General features: G+C 31.3%; 1 protein-coding gene across 3 annotated transcripts in view; it reads right to left on the bottom strand.

The window, feature by feature from the left end:
• The window catches only part of LOC118182799 (uncharacterized), a 623,155-nt gene that overhangs the window by 87,967 nt on the left and 518,833 nt on the right, over positions 1–16,355 (bottom strand). For all 3 annotated transcript variants that reach the window (XM_085815295.1, XM_085815293.1, XM_085815294.1), the window contains 3 exons: positions 4,806–4,867; positions 4,475–4,594; positions 2,909–3,007 (listed from right to left, as the gene is read on the bottom strand). In XM_085815295.1, the coding sequence (XP_085671421.1) occupies positions 2,909–3,007; positions 4,475–4,594; positions 4,806–4,867 (281 nt within the window). The remainder of the gene's footprint in view (positions 1–2,908; positions 3,008–4,474; positions 4,595–4,805; positions 4,868–16,355) is intronic.

A 16,355-nucleotide genomic window follows, 5' to 3' on the forward strand; every position in this document is an offset into this window, starting at 1 on the left:
TGAGAGATGCTGTATATTTAATACGCTGCGACTTTCTTTGCTTGAACTCTGAAAATGCACTTACACCAGTATCAGGTAGAAAAGGGCGCATCTAAAGGGATCAAAAAGCAATTTTTGCTAATTTAGAAAGGTGTGTCCTGTACTATTACGAATGCACTTTGCATATTTTTTATTATCAAAGAATACACGTTAATACTTATTAAGCTAAGAAGAATTACAATTTAAAGAGCAAAATAAGAGCACGAAAAAGACAGCAGCTCACAGGACCCCTTTATTTGGGTAATATATCAATCTGGATAGGCTTTGCGTATGATCATGAGCTCGCATCAAGACACTAGGTTACAGTTTGCTCTCAGATGCTCAGTTATTTGAGAGTTATTGCTTTAAAATTTTTCTCTCTCTATTATAAATAATTCATATAAATAAATTTCTCTCAGAATTATAAAGAACAAAAGTCAATAATAATAATTAATAGTAAGAGAAATAGCAGTAATCACACCGTCATCTTATTTCTTCTTTCACCAGCGACCGAGCGGTAAAGTCGCGAAACACTGGTTCGGTGCCAGCTCGAATCCCGGCGAACGAGCTGGTTGCATGGGCGTTCATGGTTCAACATGTATACGAGGCAGTTCCCTTAGAAACTCCTCCAGGAAAGCATCCCTCCCCTTATGTAGATTGCACTTGAAATAATAAAACCATTTCTGAAATTCCATAAATAAACCAAATAAATTCATTTCTTCTTTCTGATAGCTCTACTAGCTCAGCTCCAATTGTTTAATTATTATTTTATTTATTTACTTTAAACAAAATTCACACTGTGCAAGTCTTTAAAGATTTTACATCAAACTGAAATTTTTGAGGAACTGATAACACTTTTGTCAGCATAGTTTTAGATATTTGATCAAATTAAAACAGATCTAAAAATTTTCCCCTATCACATCGCGTTTATTGATATCTTTTTTGGGATATCTATAAATACTTCATCGTTAATCACTTGTTGCCCTTCTAATTTTCTTCCGCGAAAATCTACAAGAATACTGCAAAGTCTGTGAATTAGATTTCATTGAAGCTTTCCACTTTTAAAAGTTTTCATCAACTTTTGGTTTTAATTCCAGTTCCACACTTCTCAAAGCATTTAAAATTTTGAAGTCATTATCCTTTATTTATTAAAAACTAAATCACTGCCATTTAGTAGTTCCTTATCTTTCTGAAAAATTAGCGGCGTCATAATTAGTCTTCATTAATTTTTATTTTTGTTTTGCATTTGATTGACGAAATTTAGTATAAAGGTCAGAATATTTACATAAATTATATATTATTATTAAATATTTAGTATAAAGGTCAGCGTTTAAATTTATCTAACATTAAACTTAAAAGTTATCATTAAATTTTAAAGTTGCTATTAAATTTTACATAATTAAAAAACTCAATTTGTCAAAACATAATATTATTCATAAAATTAATTAAAAGATTAAACTTCAGCAGTTAATTATAAAATTATAATTCTTAAAATTAATGATTTTAATTATTATTTTATGTATATTTATTTATATACCTCTGATAGAGTAATAATTTCTTAATTTTAATTCACTTAACTTTTATTTGAAATGTATTTGTCTTTTATTTAAATATTTATATAATCAAAATAATATTAAAATTTTTGATAAAAAATCACATCTATTGCGGAAGTTTTCATTCACCCCTTTCATATGATAAATCATTGCAAAATTTAAACAATATTAAAAATTTTATTCAAAAACGAAAATTTAGTTTATTCTTTTTATCCCCAAAATAAAATTTTGTTGATTTTATAATGCTTTTAAATATTATCGAAAGTGCACAGGCAACAAGAATCCGCGTATTATTCCTAAATTTGCAGGACTTACTTCGAAGGTTTAAATACAGAACCTTCATCTTCAAATGAAAGAAGTGCAAACGAAGAAATCTATGAATACTACACCGTTTCTTGTAGCCTTATCTCCTCCAATAATCGTTATTTGGTGTGTTATTTTAACTCGGATGCTTTTTAAACACAAAGCTTCTGTAAGATCTTTTATAAAAAATTAAAGCAAGAAAACGTATTTAGAATCCTTAAGAATTATGATCCAATTTTCTATATACTGGATCTGATATTTTAAGTAGAACCCTGTTAGTTGGCTCTACACCTTTTTATACTGAATTCTATTGGTGGAATCTTTAGAAAATCTGCAAAAATTTCATAGAATCACTACAAATACCTACAGAGAATCTCTATATATAACTATATCTAAGCTATATCTAAAATGTTCTAGAATATATCTGCTTTATTTATAGAAAATTGCGCCATAATTCCATTGTTATTATTGCAGCTAATCTCACTTGCCTGATCTAATTAGAACAAGCCCACTAATTTTTTTACCACAAGGAATGCATGATGGCATGAGCCTTAAGCTCAAGGTAGGTAGCAGTACGACACTGTGCAGCAGTTATGCTCCAATCTGGAAAAAGAGCTCTTCGTGAGATGGGTCCAAGGATCCCCCCCCGTTTTCTTAAAGAGGTCTTTCGGTTCGCCGTGTATTTTGAGTCATCCTCCCATTCTTCAAACACTATATATTTACAAAGATCCATGCTTTCTTCGGGATTCGAGCCCAGACCCATCGTGCAACAGTCAGCGTTATTATCCACTAACCCGTCTCGGAGGCTCCAAAACTCTAAGGGAGTAACTCGCGGCTGGGTTTTTTTATAGATATTTTATTATTTTTTTAATAAACATTTGCGTAGGAAAAGTTACCTGCTTATACTCTTCTAAAACCATCATTTTACAAATGAATTTTAATTATTAAACATTAAACTCTTCTTTTCTGCAGATATAGTTAAATCGCGGGAGAAAGTTGTGAATCATTGAAAACTGTTTGGCAGTATCTTTTACCTGATCGTCGCCGGATCCAAAATCTCCTTCATTCCAAATTTCAGAATTTCCTCCAAGAAATCCGCCGTTGCCTCGGGGTGGAACAAAAATACATTCACCCTAAAAAAACAGAATTATTCTTTAAAGAACTATGAATAGTATAATTTCTAAGTGAAGAGAATCATCTTATTTTATATGTGGTCTCAATTTACTATAATAAGTAGTCTCAGAATAATTGTTACGTAGCTCAGGATTAGGGACATAATTTTCACACATTTGCTTAAATTATTGGGCTTATAAGTTTTAAACTTTCACACTTCTTTTCGTTTCTAATAGTTCAAGAAATAAATTAAGGGAAAAATACTATTTCTTTACTGCAAATAAAACTGCTCAAATGTTGTTTACGAGTGCCTGCTACGCTAATTTTATGCTGTTTGAAGTTACATATATGAGTGCACAATATGTGTTGATTCTGCTGGGTATTCATTTCTTCGGTTCCTCAAAAGCAAGCAATATAATCGGATAATTTTACAAATTTAGCATCTTATTTTAAGAAACCTCGAATATTTAATTTAACTCACCAGTGGTTTTGTGGTTACGCATGAAATTAATTTTTTTCAAAATTGCAACCTAATTGCGAACATAAATAATTAGAATATAATTTCGTGAAATGCTAACATTTTCATTGATAAACGATAATACTTTCATGGTTATTTAATTATTTAGATAATTATTATAAGAGCTTGATTACAAAGGGAAAATGCATTAAATCTATTTTCAGAAAAATTAAGAAGCATATTGATTTTAGCAAATCTTAAGAAGGAGTATATGGTATTTCTTCCGTCTTCTAAGCATGGCTTTATGGTGTAAGGGTCAGCACGCTCGGCACGTATTGAGAGGTCCGTGGTTCGAGTCCCGACGACGGCATTGCTCATTTTTCATCTCTCCTGCTTTCAAAATAAACTTAATGTCCCTACAGGAGAAGAAATATAAATTACTCAGCACTAACTATAATACAAAGGAATAAGTGGAGAAAAAAGGAATCATACATTTTTTTCATTTACTATAACATTTCGGAAACAGGATCTTTGATCATGCCATAATTATCATCACACATTAAAAATTAGAGTTTAAATTATGTAATAAATTAAACGAATACCCTCCCCTTCTAGTCCTGTATTTTGCCTCATCGTGACGAGAGGATGACTCTGGGTGGAATGGGTGAAGTACGTCTGGAGGGTATTCTGGTATGGTCATCCAAGCCGTGAAGGCCCTCATATAGGTACGTCACTGCTCAAGGCGCACTTTAAGCTGGCCCTCCGAGGGTACAAAAGATGACCACCCCTGATCTACCTTTAGATCATGTTAGGCGGCTCAGGTTGGTCAATACTCAATATAAACGTACAGGTATACTTCAAATAAAACATACTTAATAAGAAATTAAATTTTCACGGTTGCTTAGTTTAAAATAAACAGAATTATGAAATCTACCATATATCATATTTTAGAAAGTATTGGATCAAATCTCTTAGCACACACACGTAGAAATTAATGAACTATGTAAATCAAAAGATTTGCAATACAAACCTTAGGTCCTTGAGGTCCCATAGGACCAGGTAGTCCTGGAGACCCGGGATCCCCTTTGTCTCCTTTTAACTTTGGCTGAAGTTTCAACAAATCCTTTTCTGTAATGTGTGCAGAATCGCCCTAGTTTAAGCAGAATCAATCAATAAAATGCCGGTGATTTTATAATATATACAGCAACAGAAAAAAGTTTGAAAAAATGTATTTTTAGCTAATAAAGAAAATAAAGCCCAAATAATGAAAATGAAATGAGCAGAAAAGTTTACTGATTAAAAAGAAACATTAACTATGTCAGAATTTTGCCAGTCATGATTAATACAAGTTTCAGATATACCTTTAGTCCAGGTTTTCCATGTCTACCAGGTCGTCCTTTTTGACCCTTTGGTCCCGGAATTTCTTGAAAATCGGAAATAAAAAGTTTAGAAATTGAGAAACGAAATAAATGCGGACAATAATAAATAAAATTTTTTAAAATTTAAAACGCATTAAAAAGAAAGCATGATCTTCAAAAAAAAAGTCTGAAAAACTGTTAGTGGTACATGGTCACAACGGTTTTGCAATGAAATGATTTCATAGCACACTTTTAGTTTAAAAAAGTGTTTATTCTTTTTATTAAATTTACATTAAAATGATTAACTCATAATGTTTTATATATTACAATGCATCACTGAATCTGGTCCCTTCTGAATGAAATACGGGAAGTTTTTAATGGAATATTATAAACATTCAGAAAATAAGCATGACAGAAATAATAATAGTGATTACAAAGATATAACGGGTATTTCAAAAAAGTTTGCATAGTTAAGTATCCCTTGAACGATTGGTCGCATATTGGTACCAATTTAAAAACTGAATCAGATAAAACAGACATTTAAAACATAAATATATGGATCATATAGCCAATTTTCCCGTAAACATAACAGTTTTATTAATATTTTTTCAGGTAATCTTAATCATAGGACAATCATAGGAACTGTTCACCCCCAATCCGGCTATAAAATTACGTTTCTCAAAGCCTTTTTGACGGATATATACATAAAAACAATAGTTAAATTTTACTAAAAGGTATCACGTCCGAAAATTTTCACAGGCTAAAGCCTTTTTAGATTCCTTTTATTATCTGAAGGCAAAGGTTTGTTAGCGTTCAGTTGCTTCCTGTAGCGTTCACACTATTAGCATTCACACTTTTCTGTACCATATATGCGATTTCCTACACCATGGATAAAAAAAATCCCAGACAAGTTTTCTTGAGAACACATTATTTGACTAAATTTGAACACAATCTTTTTCGAAATAGTCACTTCGAGGAGCATTGCACATGTCCCAATGCTCCTACTACCATTAAAATGCTTCATCTTTCTATTTATGATGTAATCGACGACTACCACCACAAACGGTCGCAAAAACGCTACTATATTTCTTGACACGTTAAGATGAGCAACAGATTAAAAGCTTTGGCTCACTGAACTGCTTTTTTTTTAACTCATCGCTCACCAACAACAATAAATTTAAAGAAAAAGATCGAAAACGAAGGGTGCATAAGAATGGTTAGCGTATATGGAACGAAGAGTAGAAAATATCGAATGAGCAATGGGTTCAGAAGAATCGATTCAGTCAAATTCTAACTGCCTGGATATATTTCTTTCAACAGTGGTTTTGAGATTCCTTAAAAGCTCCTCGCTGCAAAGAAGTACCAACAAAATTAGAGAATAAAAAAAATTCAAAAAGTTGGGAAATTATATAAATTAAATTCAAGTTTAATATGGGAGTATAAATTTCGTTGCTCCCATAAAATGGAAATCGAACTTTCCTCCAACAAGAACTCCAGGTGGTAAACTCTAAATGAGCAACCGCTCTTTTTTTGTGAAACAAAAGAGCACGCTCTCTCAGTAAAGTGAACCGGTTCTTTGAATCAGTTCACGAAGGAATAGTACATATCTACACACTCTATTTTATTAAGAATACACTCTAGCTTATTGAGTTACTATATCTGCTACTGAACATTGTGCTGCCATTTGTTGGCATGCTAGTCATTTGAGAACGTTTGGATACCAGCAGCATTTAATTTTAAACTGTAGTAAAATCCTTTCAAAAATGATAAATTCTTCCACTTCATATTACTTTTTGAGATGCATCCTTTTCTTAACACATCACTTTTTTTATTCCCTTTTAAAATACTAAATAATATTTAGTAAAGTATTATTTCCTCTAAACATTAATATTTTGCATAATTAGAACATTAAAATTAGGGTTTCCGCTATCGCTATCTTTTTTTGTAAATAATCTTAAATATTATATCCCTTCAAAATATTCCATTTTTGTAAATAAAGAAGAAAATGTAATATGTATTAATTAAATAACGATCGCATAGCGAGAAAGAATGTTAAAAAAGAATTTTTATCCCTATTTCTATTTTCTGGTTCGAAAAAGTTAAAAAAAATATATGTGATAAAATAGATAGTTCATCCTTTCGCTTTTGTTTACTTGTTTTAGGAACTTGATCAGAACAAAGAAATATCAGCACTTTATAATAACTTTTAATTTATGTCTACTTTACAATTTTCTATTAGAATATATCTTGGAATTTGAGCAGATACAAAATCTAAAATGCCTAAAGAATTCAAACATGTGTTTATTTGCAATGTGCTACAAAATCTAAAACGCCCAAAGAATTCAAACATGTGTTTATTTGCAATGTGCTACGTTAGGAGTTTTAACAAATACAAATTTCCATAGCATATATATGCATAAATAATATATAATATTCAATATTTTTGGCGTTTAAACAGAGACAAGAGAACAGAAGCTTTTCAAGTTGTCAAATATTTGCTTTTTTAGTCAATTTTTACCTGTGGTCTATTCAGATTCTCAGCTCAATCACTTTCAGTTTCATAAAATTAGAACAAAAGACCAGAGGCAAAGGAAAAAGAGACAAAATCATAAAAAGGAAAGTTTTTGGCAACATTAAAAAGAGCGATTTCAGGTTTAGAAAGCTGTATTTTCAATTTTTTTAAGCACTAAAGATTTATGAGGAAAACATATACTAGTTCCCGATGAAAAATCTCTATATTTAATATTAATATGGCAGGAAAATTGCACCAAGAAGGCACGTGGGTAGAAAATTATAGTGAATAGTTCGGGATGGGTCAAAAAAGTTAAGTTTTTGGCTGCAGGGGGTGCAATATTTTTCTTCTATAACAGCAATCTTCTCGAAACAGAAGCCACCGTAAGACAAGCAAGATGCCTTGATTAAAGCGGTGAGTATAAACTAAATAGAAGGGCCAACAAAGGAGAGTATTACTGTAAAGTTAATCTAAGATAGGCATATGAAATGTAGGTAAGGACCTGTAAAATTTATTATATACAAAGGCAGAGTATGAATATATAGTAGCAGGCCACGTAACTACAGAGGCACTTACATGGAGCATATTCGAATTTTTTTTGGGGTGGTGGTGGAAGGTTGAATTCAAACACTGTTAATTTATAACAAAATTTTATGCGATGCTTTACAGCAGGGATATCAAAATCAAAGCAATATCTTATATCTGTATGATTATAATGAATAAAGAATGTGGCTCTATTGAAAATTCTTTGGCTGCTCCTTGAAAAAGATCAAGGGATTTTCAACAATTAGTTATATTATTTTTATTACTTCATTTTATTGATTTGTTTAGTTTTTGTTTCCAGTTTGATGTATGTACTTCCTGTTAGACTGTTAACCCTTTTTCGATTTAATTATAACTCCTGTTTATTATAGACGCAAGAAATTAATCTTTATTGATTATTTATGTATATACCCAAAAGCTTATTACTTCTTGATTAATTATGTATATACCAGGGATATTATTATCTCTCAATTACTTATGTATATGTACCAAATAATATTACCTCTTGATTATTTATGTATGGACCCTTAATGTCTTGATTATTTATGTATGGACCCTTAATGTATGGACATAACTCCTTTACTACCTGATGTTACGCGCGACGTGTGTGTAGGGTGTATTGCGTGTAAATTTGGAAATTAAAAATTTAATTGTCTTGAACATGATTTAATTGAAAATTTCTTTATTTCAATAATACTCTATTGTGTTTTCTACAATCTTTGTCTCTACATTTGATGTTTATTTCTGAAACTTATAAATTGTTTCCTTCTCTATCTAGATAAAATTATGAGATTCTTCCTTTCAGTTCAATTTTTTTCTGACTTTTTTAGGTGTTTAAAATAGCTTACAGATAGTTATCAAAATATAATTATATAACGCAAAAGAAAAAGTTCAAATTTATATTTATTTCTGACCTGAAATCTAAATGTTGCAAGGAATATTTCTCGGTTACACTTCGCAATTCAAATATATTGACAGCTATATGTTAAATTTTCAGACTGTCATTTATTTCAAATAATTGTAATATATTGAATTGAACAATAAATAATTTACTTAAGGTAAAAGTTTAAAAAAAATACGAAAATGTTTCAAAGAAAAATTTAGAAGCTTGGCAAAGCTTGAGAATAAATAATGACAGCTCTGTTTCCTTAATTTACTAATATTTTTTTTCATATGCGTAAGATAAAAACATATGAATCAAAACTATAACCTACATCAGTAATAGCCCCTTAATTGTTTACTTCAATTTGGGCATTTCACTTTTCAATTCTAAAAATAGAAATTTCTTAATAACTTTTTATGGACTGTGCCATTTCTAGATTAATCTATATCGTATGACGTTTTCTTTACATAACCACGACGATACGTAAGTGATTCGAACCAAAACCTTTCTCTTAAACTAAGCTTCCATATTGAATAACTACGCATTTCATTTCTCTACCTCAGTACATCAACGGACGATGTAGGTACATCAATGGAAAATCATCTATAGGGTGGCCAAAGTGCGGCTCACGAGCCTGATCGGTTACAGCCGAAAACATCGCGGCAAAAACATCGCAGACGAAAACGTCGTGGAAAAAACAACGTAAGGCGAAAACGTCGTGCTACAAAATATCGTGGGAGAAAACATCGCAAAGAGAAAACATCGCAGTTCTAAAACATCGTGGTACAAAACATCGTCGTCGAAAATAAAGCGGTTCAAAAACTTCGCAGTTTAAAAACATCGTCGTCGAAAATATCGTGGTAAAAAATAAAGTACCTACAAATTATCGCATGACGATAACATCGCAAACATGCTTTTTTCAGGCTTTAATAACTATACATGGATATTCCGTAATGATTTGTGAGCACAAGATGGAAAGAAGGATAATTTATACTTTCATATTTTTATTAATAAATACATTTTTGCTGAGAAAATAAAAAGGAAACTTAAGCATAGAAAATTAATGCAACTTATAGCACTTAATAGAATTTTAAACCGACATAGCTAACTAACAAAGGCCATTAATAAATAATTTTTTATAAAGTTTTTACTGGTAATTTTTCACGAAAAGTATAATCTATAAGTAGCATTTAGTTTTCTATGCTTAAGTTTCCTTCTTACTATTTCATCAAAAATTTATTAGTTAATAAAAAAATGTGAAAGTAAAAACTATCCTTCTTTACATCTTGCGCTCATAAATGATTATGGGAATATCCATTTACAATTATTAAAACCTGAAAAAAGCATAACTGCGATGTTATATCGTCATGCGATGATTTGTAGATACTTTATTTTTTACCACGATATTTTCGATGACGATGTTTTTAAACTGCGAAGTTTTTGAACTGCTTTATTTTCGACGACGATATTTTGTACCACGATGTTTTAGAACTGCGATGTTTTCTCTTTGCGATGTTTTCTCCAACGATGTTTTGTAGCACGACGTTTTCGCCTTGCGTTGTTTTCTCCGCGACGTTTTCATCCGCGATGTTTTTGCCGCGATGTTATCGGTGGACACCGCCTGATACGGCTCTCGCAGGCAATTTGTGCGGCTCATGCATATAAAATATATGTATGAAACATGGTAAATGAAAACTATTCAGTGTCCAAAAGGAAGTAATTAATTAGTTTAGGTTCTTTTTACAAAGTTATAAGTGATTTCTTTCTATTGAAAACCTCCTCAACTACTTGTATAATGATGTAAATATGAATTGTGGCTTTTAGAAAGTCTAGATGCGGCTCTCGAACTTTCCTGAATTCAAACGTGCGGCTCTTACTGACATAAAGTTTGGCCAACCCTGATCTATAGAATTCTAAAGACCATAAAAAGGCAATAATAAATTAATAGCTTTATTTAAAATTCCTTTAAATTTTTTTTTTTTTTTTTTTTTTTTTTTTTTTCGGTTCAGCCAAAAGTTAACGAGTGTGTTATTTTTGAAATAGTCAGTTAATGTTCGATTACAGAAAATTTCTATTAATTCTTTTTTTCACGGCATAAAATTTCAGATACATTTGAACGAAATGGACTTCTAATCCAATTTTTCTTTTCATAAGACTCAGAAAAATACATGTTGAAATTATTTTTCAATAAAAACCAATGATTTTTAACGTCGGATGCTAATTCTTTTATTTTAAAATTATTTTCGGTTAGAAAACCTTCTAAATATGACTAAAAGCTTAAAATATTTTTATTCAGTTCTTTGATTAATAGCTCCAACTTTTTTATCATTGCTTTTATTTTATCTCTAATGGGAAACAAATTAACATTTTGTCCTTAAGTCCAAAATTTATTTCATTTAACTTCCCCAAATACCAGCCAAATTTGCTAAACACGCCAATTTTAATTAACTAATTAAACAATTTAGCTATTCAGATTTTGAATCCCACAGGAAAATTTGAATTTCTGATCAAAGTTTAAAAAAAAAAAAAAATAAAAAAAAAATAAAACTTTGCCTCCATATAATGCTCACTGTCCATCTCTTGGCATAAAATCGTAAATATTTTTGAATTTAAAATTCCGCTGTTAATAAAATTAACAATTTTCACAACTTAATTCAAAACGATTTTCAGGTTTTCGGGGATTGTTTTGGCTACTAAGCTTCACGATGAATGGAGCAGTGAGTAAATTTAGTTTCAGGTGCGAATTTCTTTATTCTTTATTTTTTTTCTTGTTAAGGCCAAAGCTCCGTCACTCTATATGACAATACAGTTATTCCAAGGAATATCATTCTCAGACATAAAACTGTCAGCTACTTTGATAATTTCATTTGCAGTTGCTCTAATCATGATAAGACTCAAAAAATAAATATTTTACAGGAATTTGTTTATCTTCTTCGAAACGTATGCAAACTAATAATTGGAAAAAGTTCCTTATATCGGTACTATGAATCCAATTGCAATGCCAAATACTCACTGTGTTTTATTTTTTGAATAATTATCTATTTTAATTTGCCATTTCATGAATTCGACGACTTACTGTAGCATTTGATAATTGATTATTATTAAGTTCATTAACCACCTTTTTGTTGAATAATATTAAAACAATATCTTTCGCTGCTGGTAATATAAGATTTTCTACAGCAGCGTGAGCCTGCCCATTCTTGGCAATTTTTAGGCTTCCTAGCTAGCTAGCTTCCGAAGCTTTTTCGCTTGAAGTAATGAAAACCTTTCATTGTTTACTATTTTTGAAATCCGATAATTTTCTCTTCAAATATTCTTCAGATTTTTATCCTTTAAACTGGCATGCTTAGATTAGAAATATCTTTTAAGAAACGATTTCATACTTTGATTGGATAATAATTCACCGCAAACAACACATTGAGGTTGACGGTCGATTTCATCTCCATTCCAAGTAAAGCCAAACGTTAAATTTTTTTCATTATATTTTATAAAAACAATTTTTTCCCAATATTCTTAGTGCTAGTAAATTGTCCTGGATCCATCACCTGCGAATCATCACTTTTCGGCTTAGTTAATCCTAGCCATTTTTCCCTTTTGAAAATCTAGGTTTGTTTTATTATTTTTTCACAAGTATTTAAATGCACAATATATTACGAGTTCTTCAAAAGCAAACGACGATATTCTGAAATCGCGTGGAAAAGTAAGGAATACAAAGCAACAAGAAGACAAAATACCTGCTGTAAAGACAGCAAATAGAAACAGAAAAATTATTCTAATTGAAAATAGAGCAATATAAGCTTGGAAATGGTGGCAACATGAAGTGCAGACATGCAAATAAATCGATTAACTCTAAAAGAATTAATAAGATACTATTATTTTTTTATAGAAACTTATTTATTACTCGTTTTAAAAACATCATCTATCATAAATTTTGTTATGTCTATGGCTAAAAAAATATTTGTGAAAATAAAAACTGATTATTATTGATTATTAAGTCTATGAGCGACAGTTGAACAAAAATCAGATCGCATAAATTTACGGGCGTTAAAGAAAAATCTTAAACAGGATGTTAAGGTATTTTGAATTTAATAGTTAAAAATACTTTGTTTTTTTTTTTGCGTACCACCTATTTTTCTCTTGCGTACCACTGGTTGAAAATCGCTGTTCTAAACCATTTCAATTACGTTTTCCCAGGGCATTTGAAGGTCGTTAATCTCTGTTTAAAGAAAATGCTTCAAGTCTGTGCACGATAAATACAACGCAAAATACCATAATAGAAATTTAATTAATTTCCATAAGCTGTGAGAATCCAAAGATGAAAAACCAGTGATATTTTTTAATTCAGCTATACTGAGAGCTAAATATTAAATCCGTACATAGACATTTCTTTCAAAAAATCGTAACGTGTTTAATTAATCATTAAATAATTTTAATTTAAACAAAAATTAAACAAATTATGAAAACTTTCAAAGTTTTCAGAGAAAATTTACTGAGTGGGATAAGACTTAAAAATATATAAGAAAAACTTTTCTCTTATTGATTAAATTTTTTTTCCGTACATGAAGATACATGTTTGTACGTAAATAATACTAAATGTCTTTATTTCTAACTATAGACTGACACTTGACGGCGATTCGATTCTGATAAAGTTTTCAGCCTTGGAGAGAAATTACTAAAAATTATTTTCGTCACACTATTTACATGCTCATCGGTCAATCGGATTCTTTTCTTATTAATTTTCAGCTATGATAAAATGTGCTATTCATGCATCAATGTATTCCCAAACGAAGCGATTGTTCTTATTTAAAAAATTTTGAAACTGCGCTTATTTATTTTTTGATAAATCAAATGAAAGTTGATGAAATCTATATTTTCAAATCTTTGAATAAAATCTATATCATATTTTAAATTAATTACTTCCATTTATAGATTTCTACTATATTATTCATGTTTGTTGTTAATAGAAATGCAAATTCTGCCCTCAATAATTAAAATCTTCAGATCTTTGAAATATGGTATTTACTAAAGATACAAAAGCGAAACGTCTTCGCGGGCCTCATATAATTGCTTTGAAGGCCTCAAGTTTGACACCACTAGTGCCCAGTACATTTCTCGAATCAATTATTTCTCCCTCTGCTGAGTTATCTCTCTACTGTTCAGTCTGTCTATAAACAGAATGACCATTTTTCATTGCAGAATTTGGATCAGCCTTGAAATAATTTCTCGACCGCTTGTGCGCGGCTTTACATGACAAACACTTCTTTTCATAAACAGGAAATATTTCTCTATGAATATCTTTCGCATGAATTCTCCTTGCTCCCCCCAAAAAAGTTGGATACAGAATGCTGCTCTTCTCGTGTGCAGTCATCAAGTGTCATCGGCTTTTGAAAGCTGAACTACGCATTACAACTGGTACTTAATAACTAACAAAATGAATATCATGAACTAGAAAGGTTCTGCTACCTATTAACAAACATGGAAAGTATTCACTGCTGTTTTCATATATATCATACTAATTTGTGACCTACTTTTTATGACTTAATGACCTACTTAATACTTACAACTACTTCCTTCGTAATATATTGTAACTTAAATTAGAATTAAGTAGACTATAATCATAGAGTTCTTAGCATTTTTAAAGCATTATAAGCAGAGCTTAGATTTTGATGACCTAGAGATTCACTGAAAATGCCCTTAAAAATGTCCAGAAAATGCACTTAAAATGGAAAAAATGCCCTTAAAAATTAAAAGTCTTAAAAAAATGACACAAAATTGCACAACTGACAAATAGATTAAAACGCAAACAATTACACATACATGTCACTTGAATTTAATTTTTTCTTCCGAATTTTCAACCGAACACTAATGTATTACTATTGCATTGACTTATTAAATGCTTTATATTTTCGAAAATGAAAGATCTTGTGATGTCAGTATATAAGTTTTTATATGACCAAAAATGCCCTAAATCGCAAATTGCATATGTCATCAAAATCTGGTCCTTGATTATAAGTTTAATGGAAAGTAGTTGATATCCTCGATACATATAATTACCACATTATAGAAATTTGTAATCGTAAAAAAATTAAAATTTAATGCTACTTAATAACTTATAATTACTATGTACACCTTAGGTTTTAATGCACACATTTAATAAAATACGGAAGGTAATTATTCTTAGTAAAGGACTAAACAAACGAACAGAAGCCATCAACTCCCCAAAAATCTGAGCATCATCTCAAATCACTAGATTCTTCATCACTGTCATTTTACATTCATATCTCTTTTGGAAGTAATTGACACACTAACTGCAGTGTGCGTATGGTGATGGATGAATATTTTGAAGTTTTATCAAAATCTTCATCATATTCATCCATCATCTCTCCGATTACCCCTGCTTGCTACTAATGCTTACTGATGAACTATTTTCAAGCAAGCTAAAAGGAAGACAATCACGAAAAAGGATGACTACATCCTGCTCGTCATCAGAATTTAGTCAGATTTCTACAGAAGCAAGCAACTTGTAAATTCCATATAAAGCCAGATTGATCAAATATTTGTTTTAGCTTTGAAATGATGTGGCAAATATTTTGGTGTTCTGCCAAGGCATAAATTTGTACCCCAAATTGCAAAGATTGGTGGTTAGGCGTACTAAAACTTGTATTTTTTGTGTAGGAATATAGAGTCTAAAGAAGTTAAGGCACGAACATGAAAAATGATACGGGAAGAAAAATGTGTTTTCCCGTATCATTTTTTAATGCAAGAGTTTACTCACAATTGAAAATGCTGACATGATTCTAACGTAGGCGCTATGAATTGGAACGAAGAGCAGCGTTATGGTTGTACCAAGAACGGTTTCCGAACAGGTGTATGCCGAAGCATACAGTAGGAGTGGAACAAGAATTGTACAACCTCGCATAGAAGAATCCATCTTGAACACTGTGGATGAAACACCCAACACGTGTACAAGAGCTACTGCACGTAGTGTGCAAGTGAGCCAGCCCATCGTTTGGAGAGTATTGCATGAAAAGTGTTTGGACCCATACCATTTGCAGAGAATCGTAATTTTACAAGCGAGAGATTGCGCTCTGCGCGTTGACTTCTGTTGTTCATTCTTGCAGCAGTGTGCGATGCAGGCGGATTTCCAACAGATATGCTATTCAAGGACGAGGCAACTTTCACCCAAGAAAGCGTCTTCAATATATATAACAGTAACGTGTGGGCAACTGATAATGCGGAACATCACATGTCTGCATTGCATTCCAAATCCGCTTATCTGTGAATGTGTGGATGGGTATAGTTAATGAGTATCTCACTGACCCATACTCCCTATCTGCACGTTTCAATGGCCCAAGTTATCGTATTTATCTGAAGAGGTTTTACCGGAATTGCTTCAGGATGTTCCGGCTGTCATTCGTGATCCCATGTGGTTCCAGCATAATTGGTGAGCTATCCCATTACGACCTTGTCATTCGGAATTACTAGGACGCGAATTTTGCCGGGCGATGGCTTGGGCATGGTGTACTATTCCGGTGGCCAGCCCGTTCGACAGATTTATCCAGCGTGGATTTCTTTTTATGGAGGAATCTGAATGACTTCATTTATGAGACTCCCG

Source organism: Stegodyphus dumicola, chromosome 4 (genome assembly GCF_044657685.1).
Source record: "Stegodyphus dumicola isolate Sdum_Otavi_A_Nest chromosome 4, ASM4465768v1".
Classification (NCBI taxonomy): Eukaryota; Metazoa; Arthropoda; class Arachnida; order Araneae; family Eresidae; genus Stegodyphus; species Stegodyphus dumicola.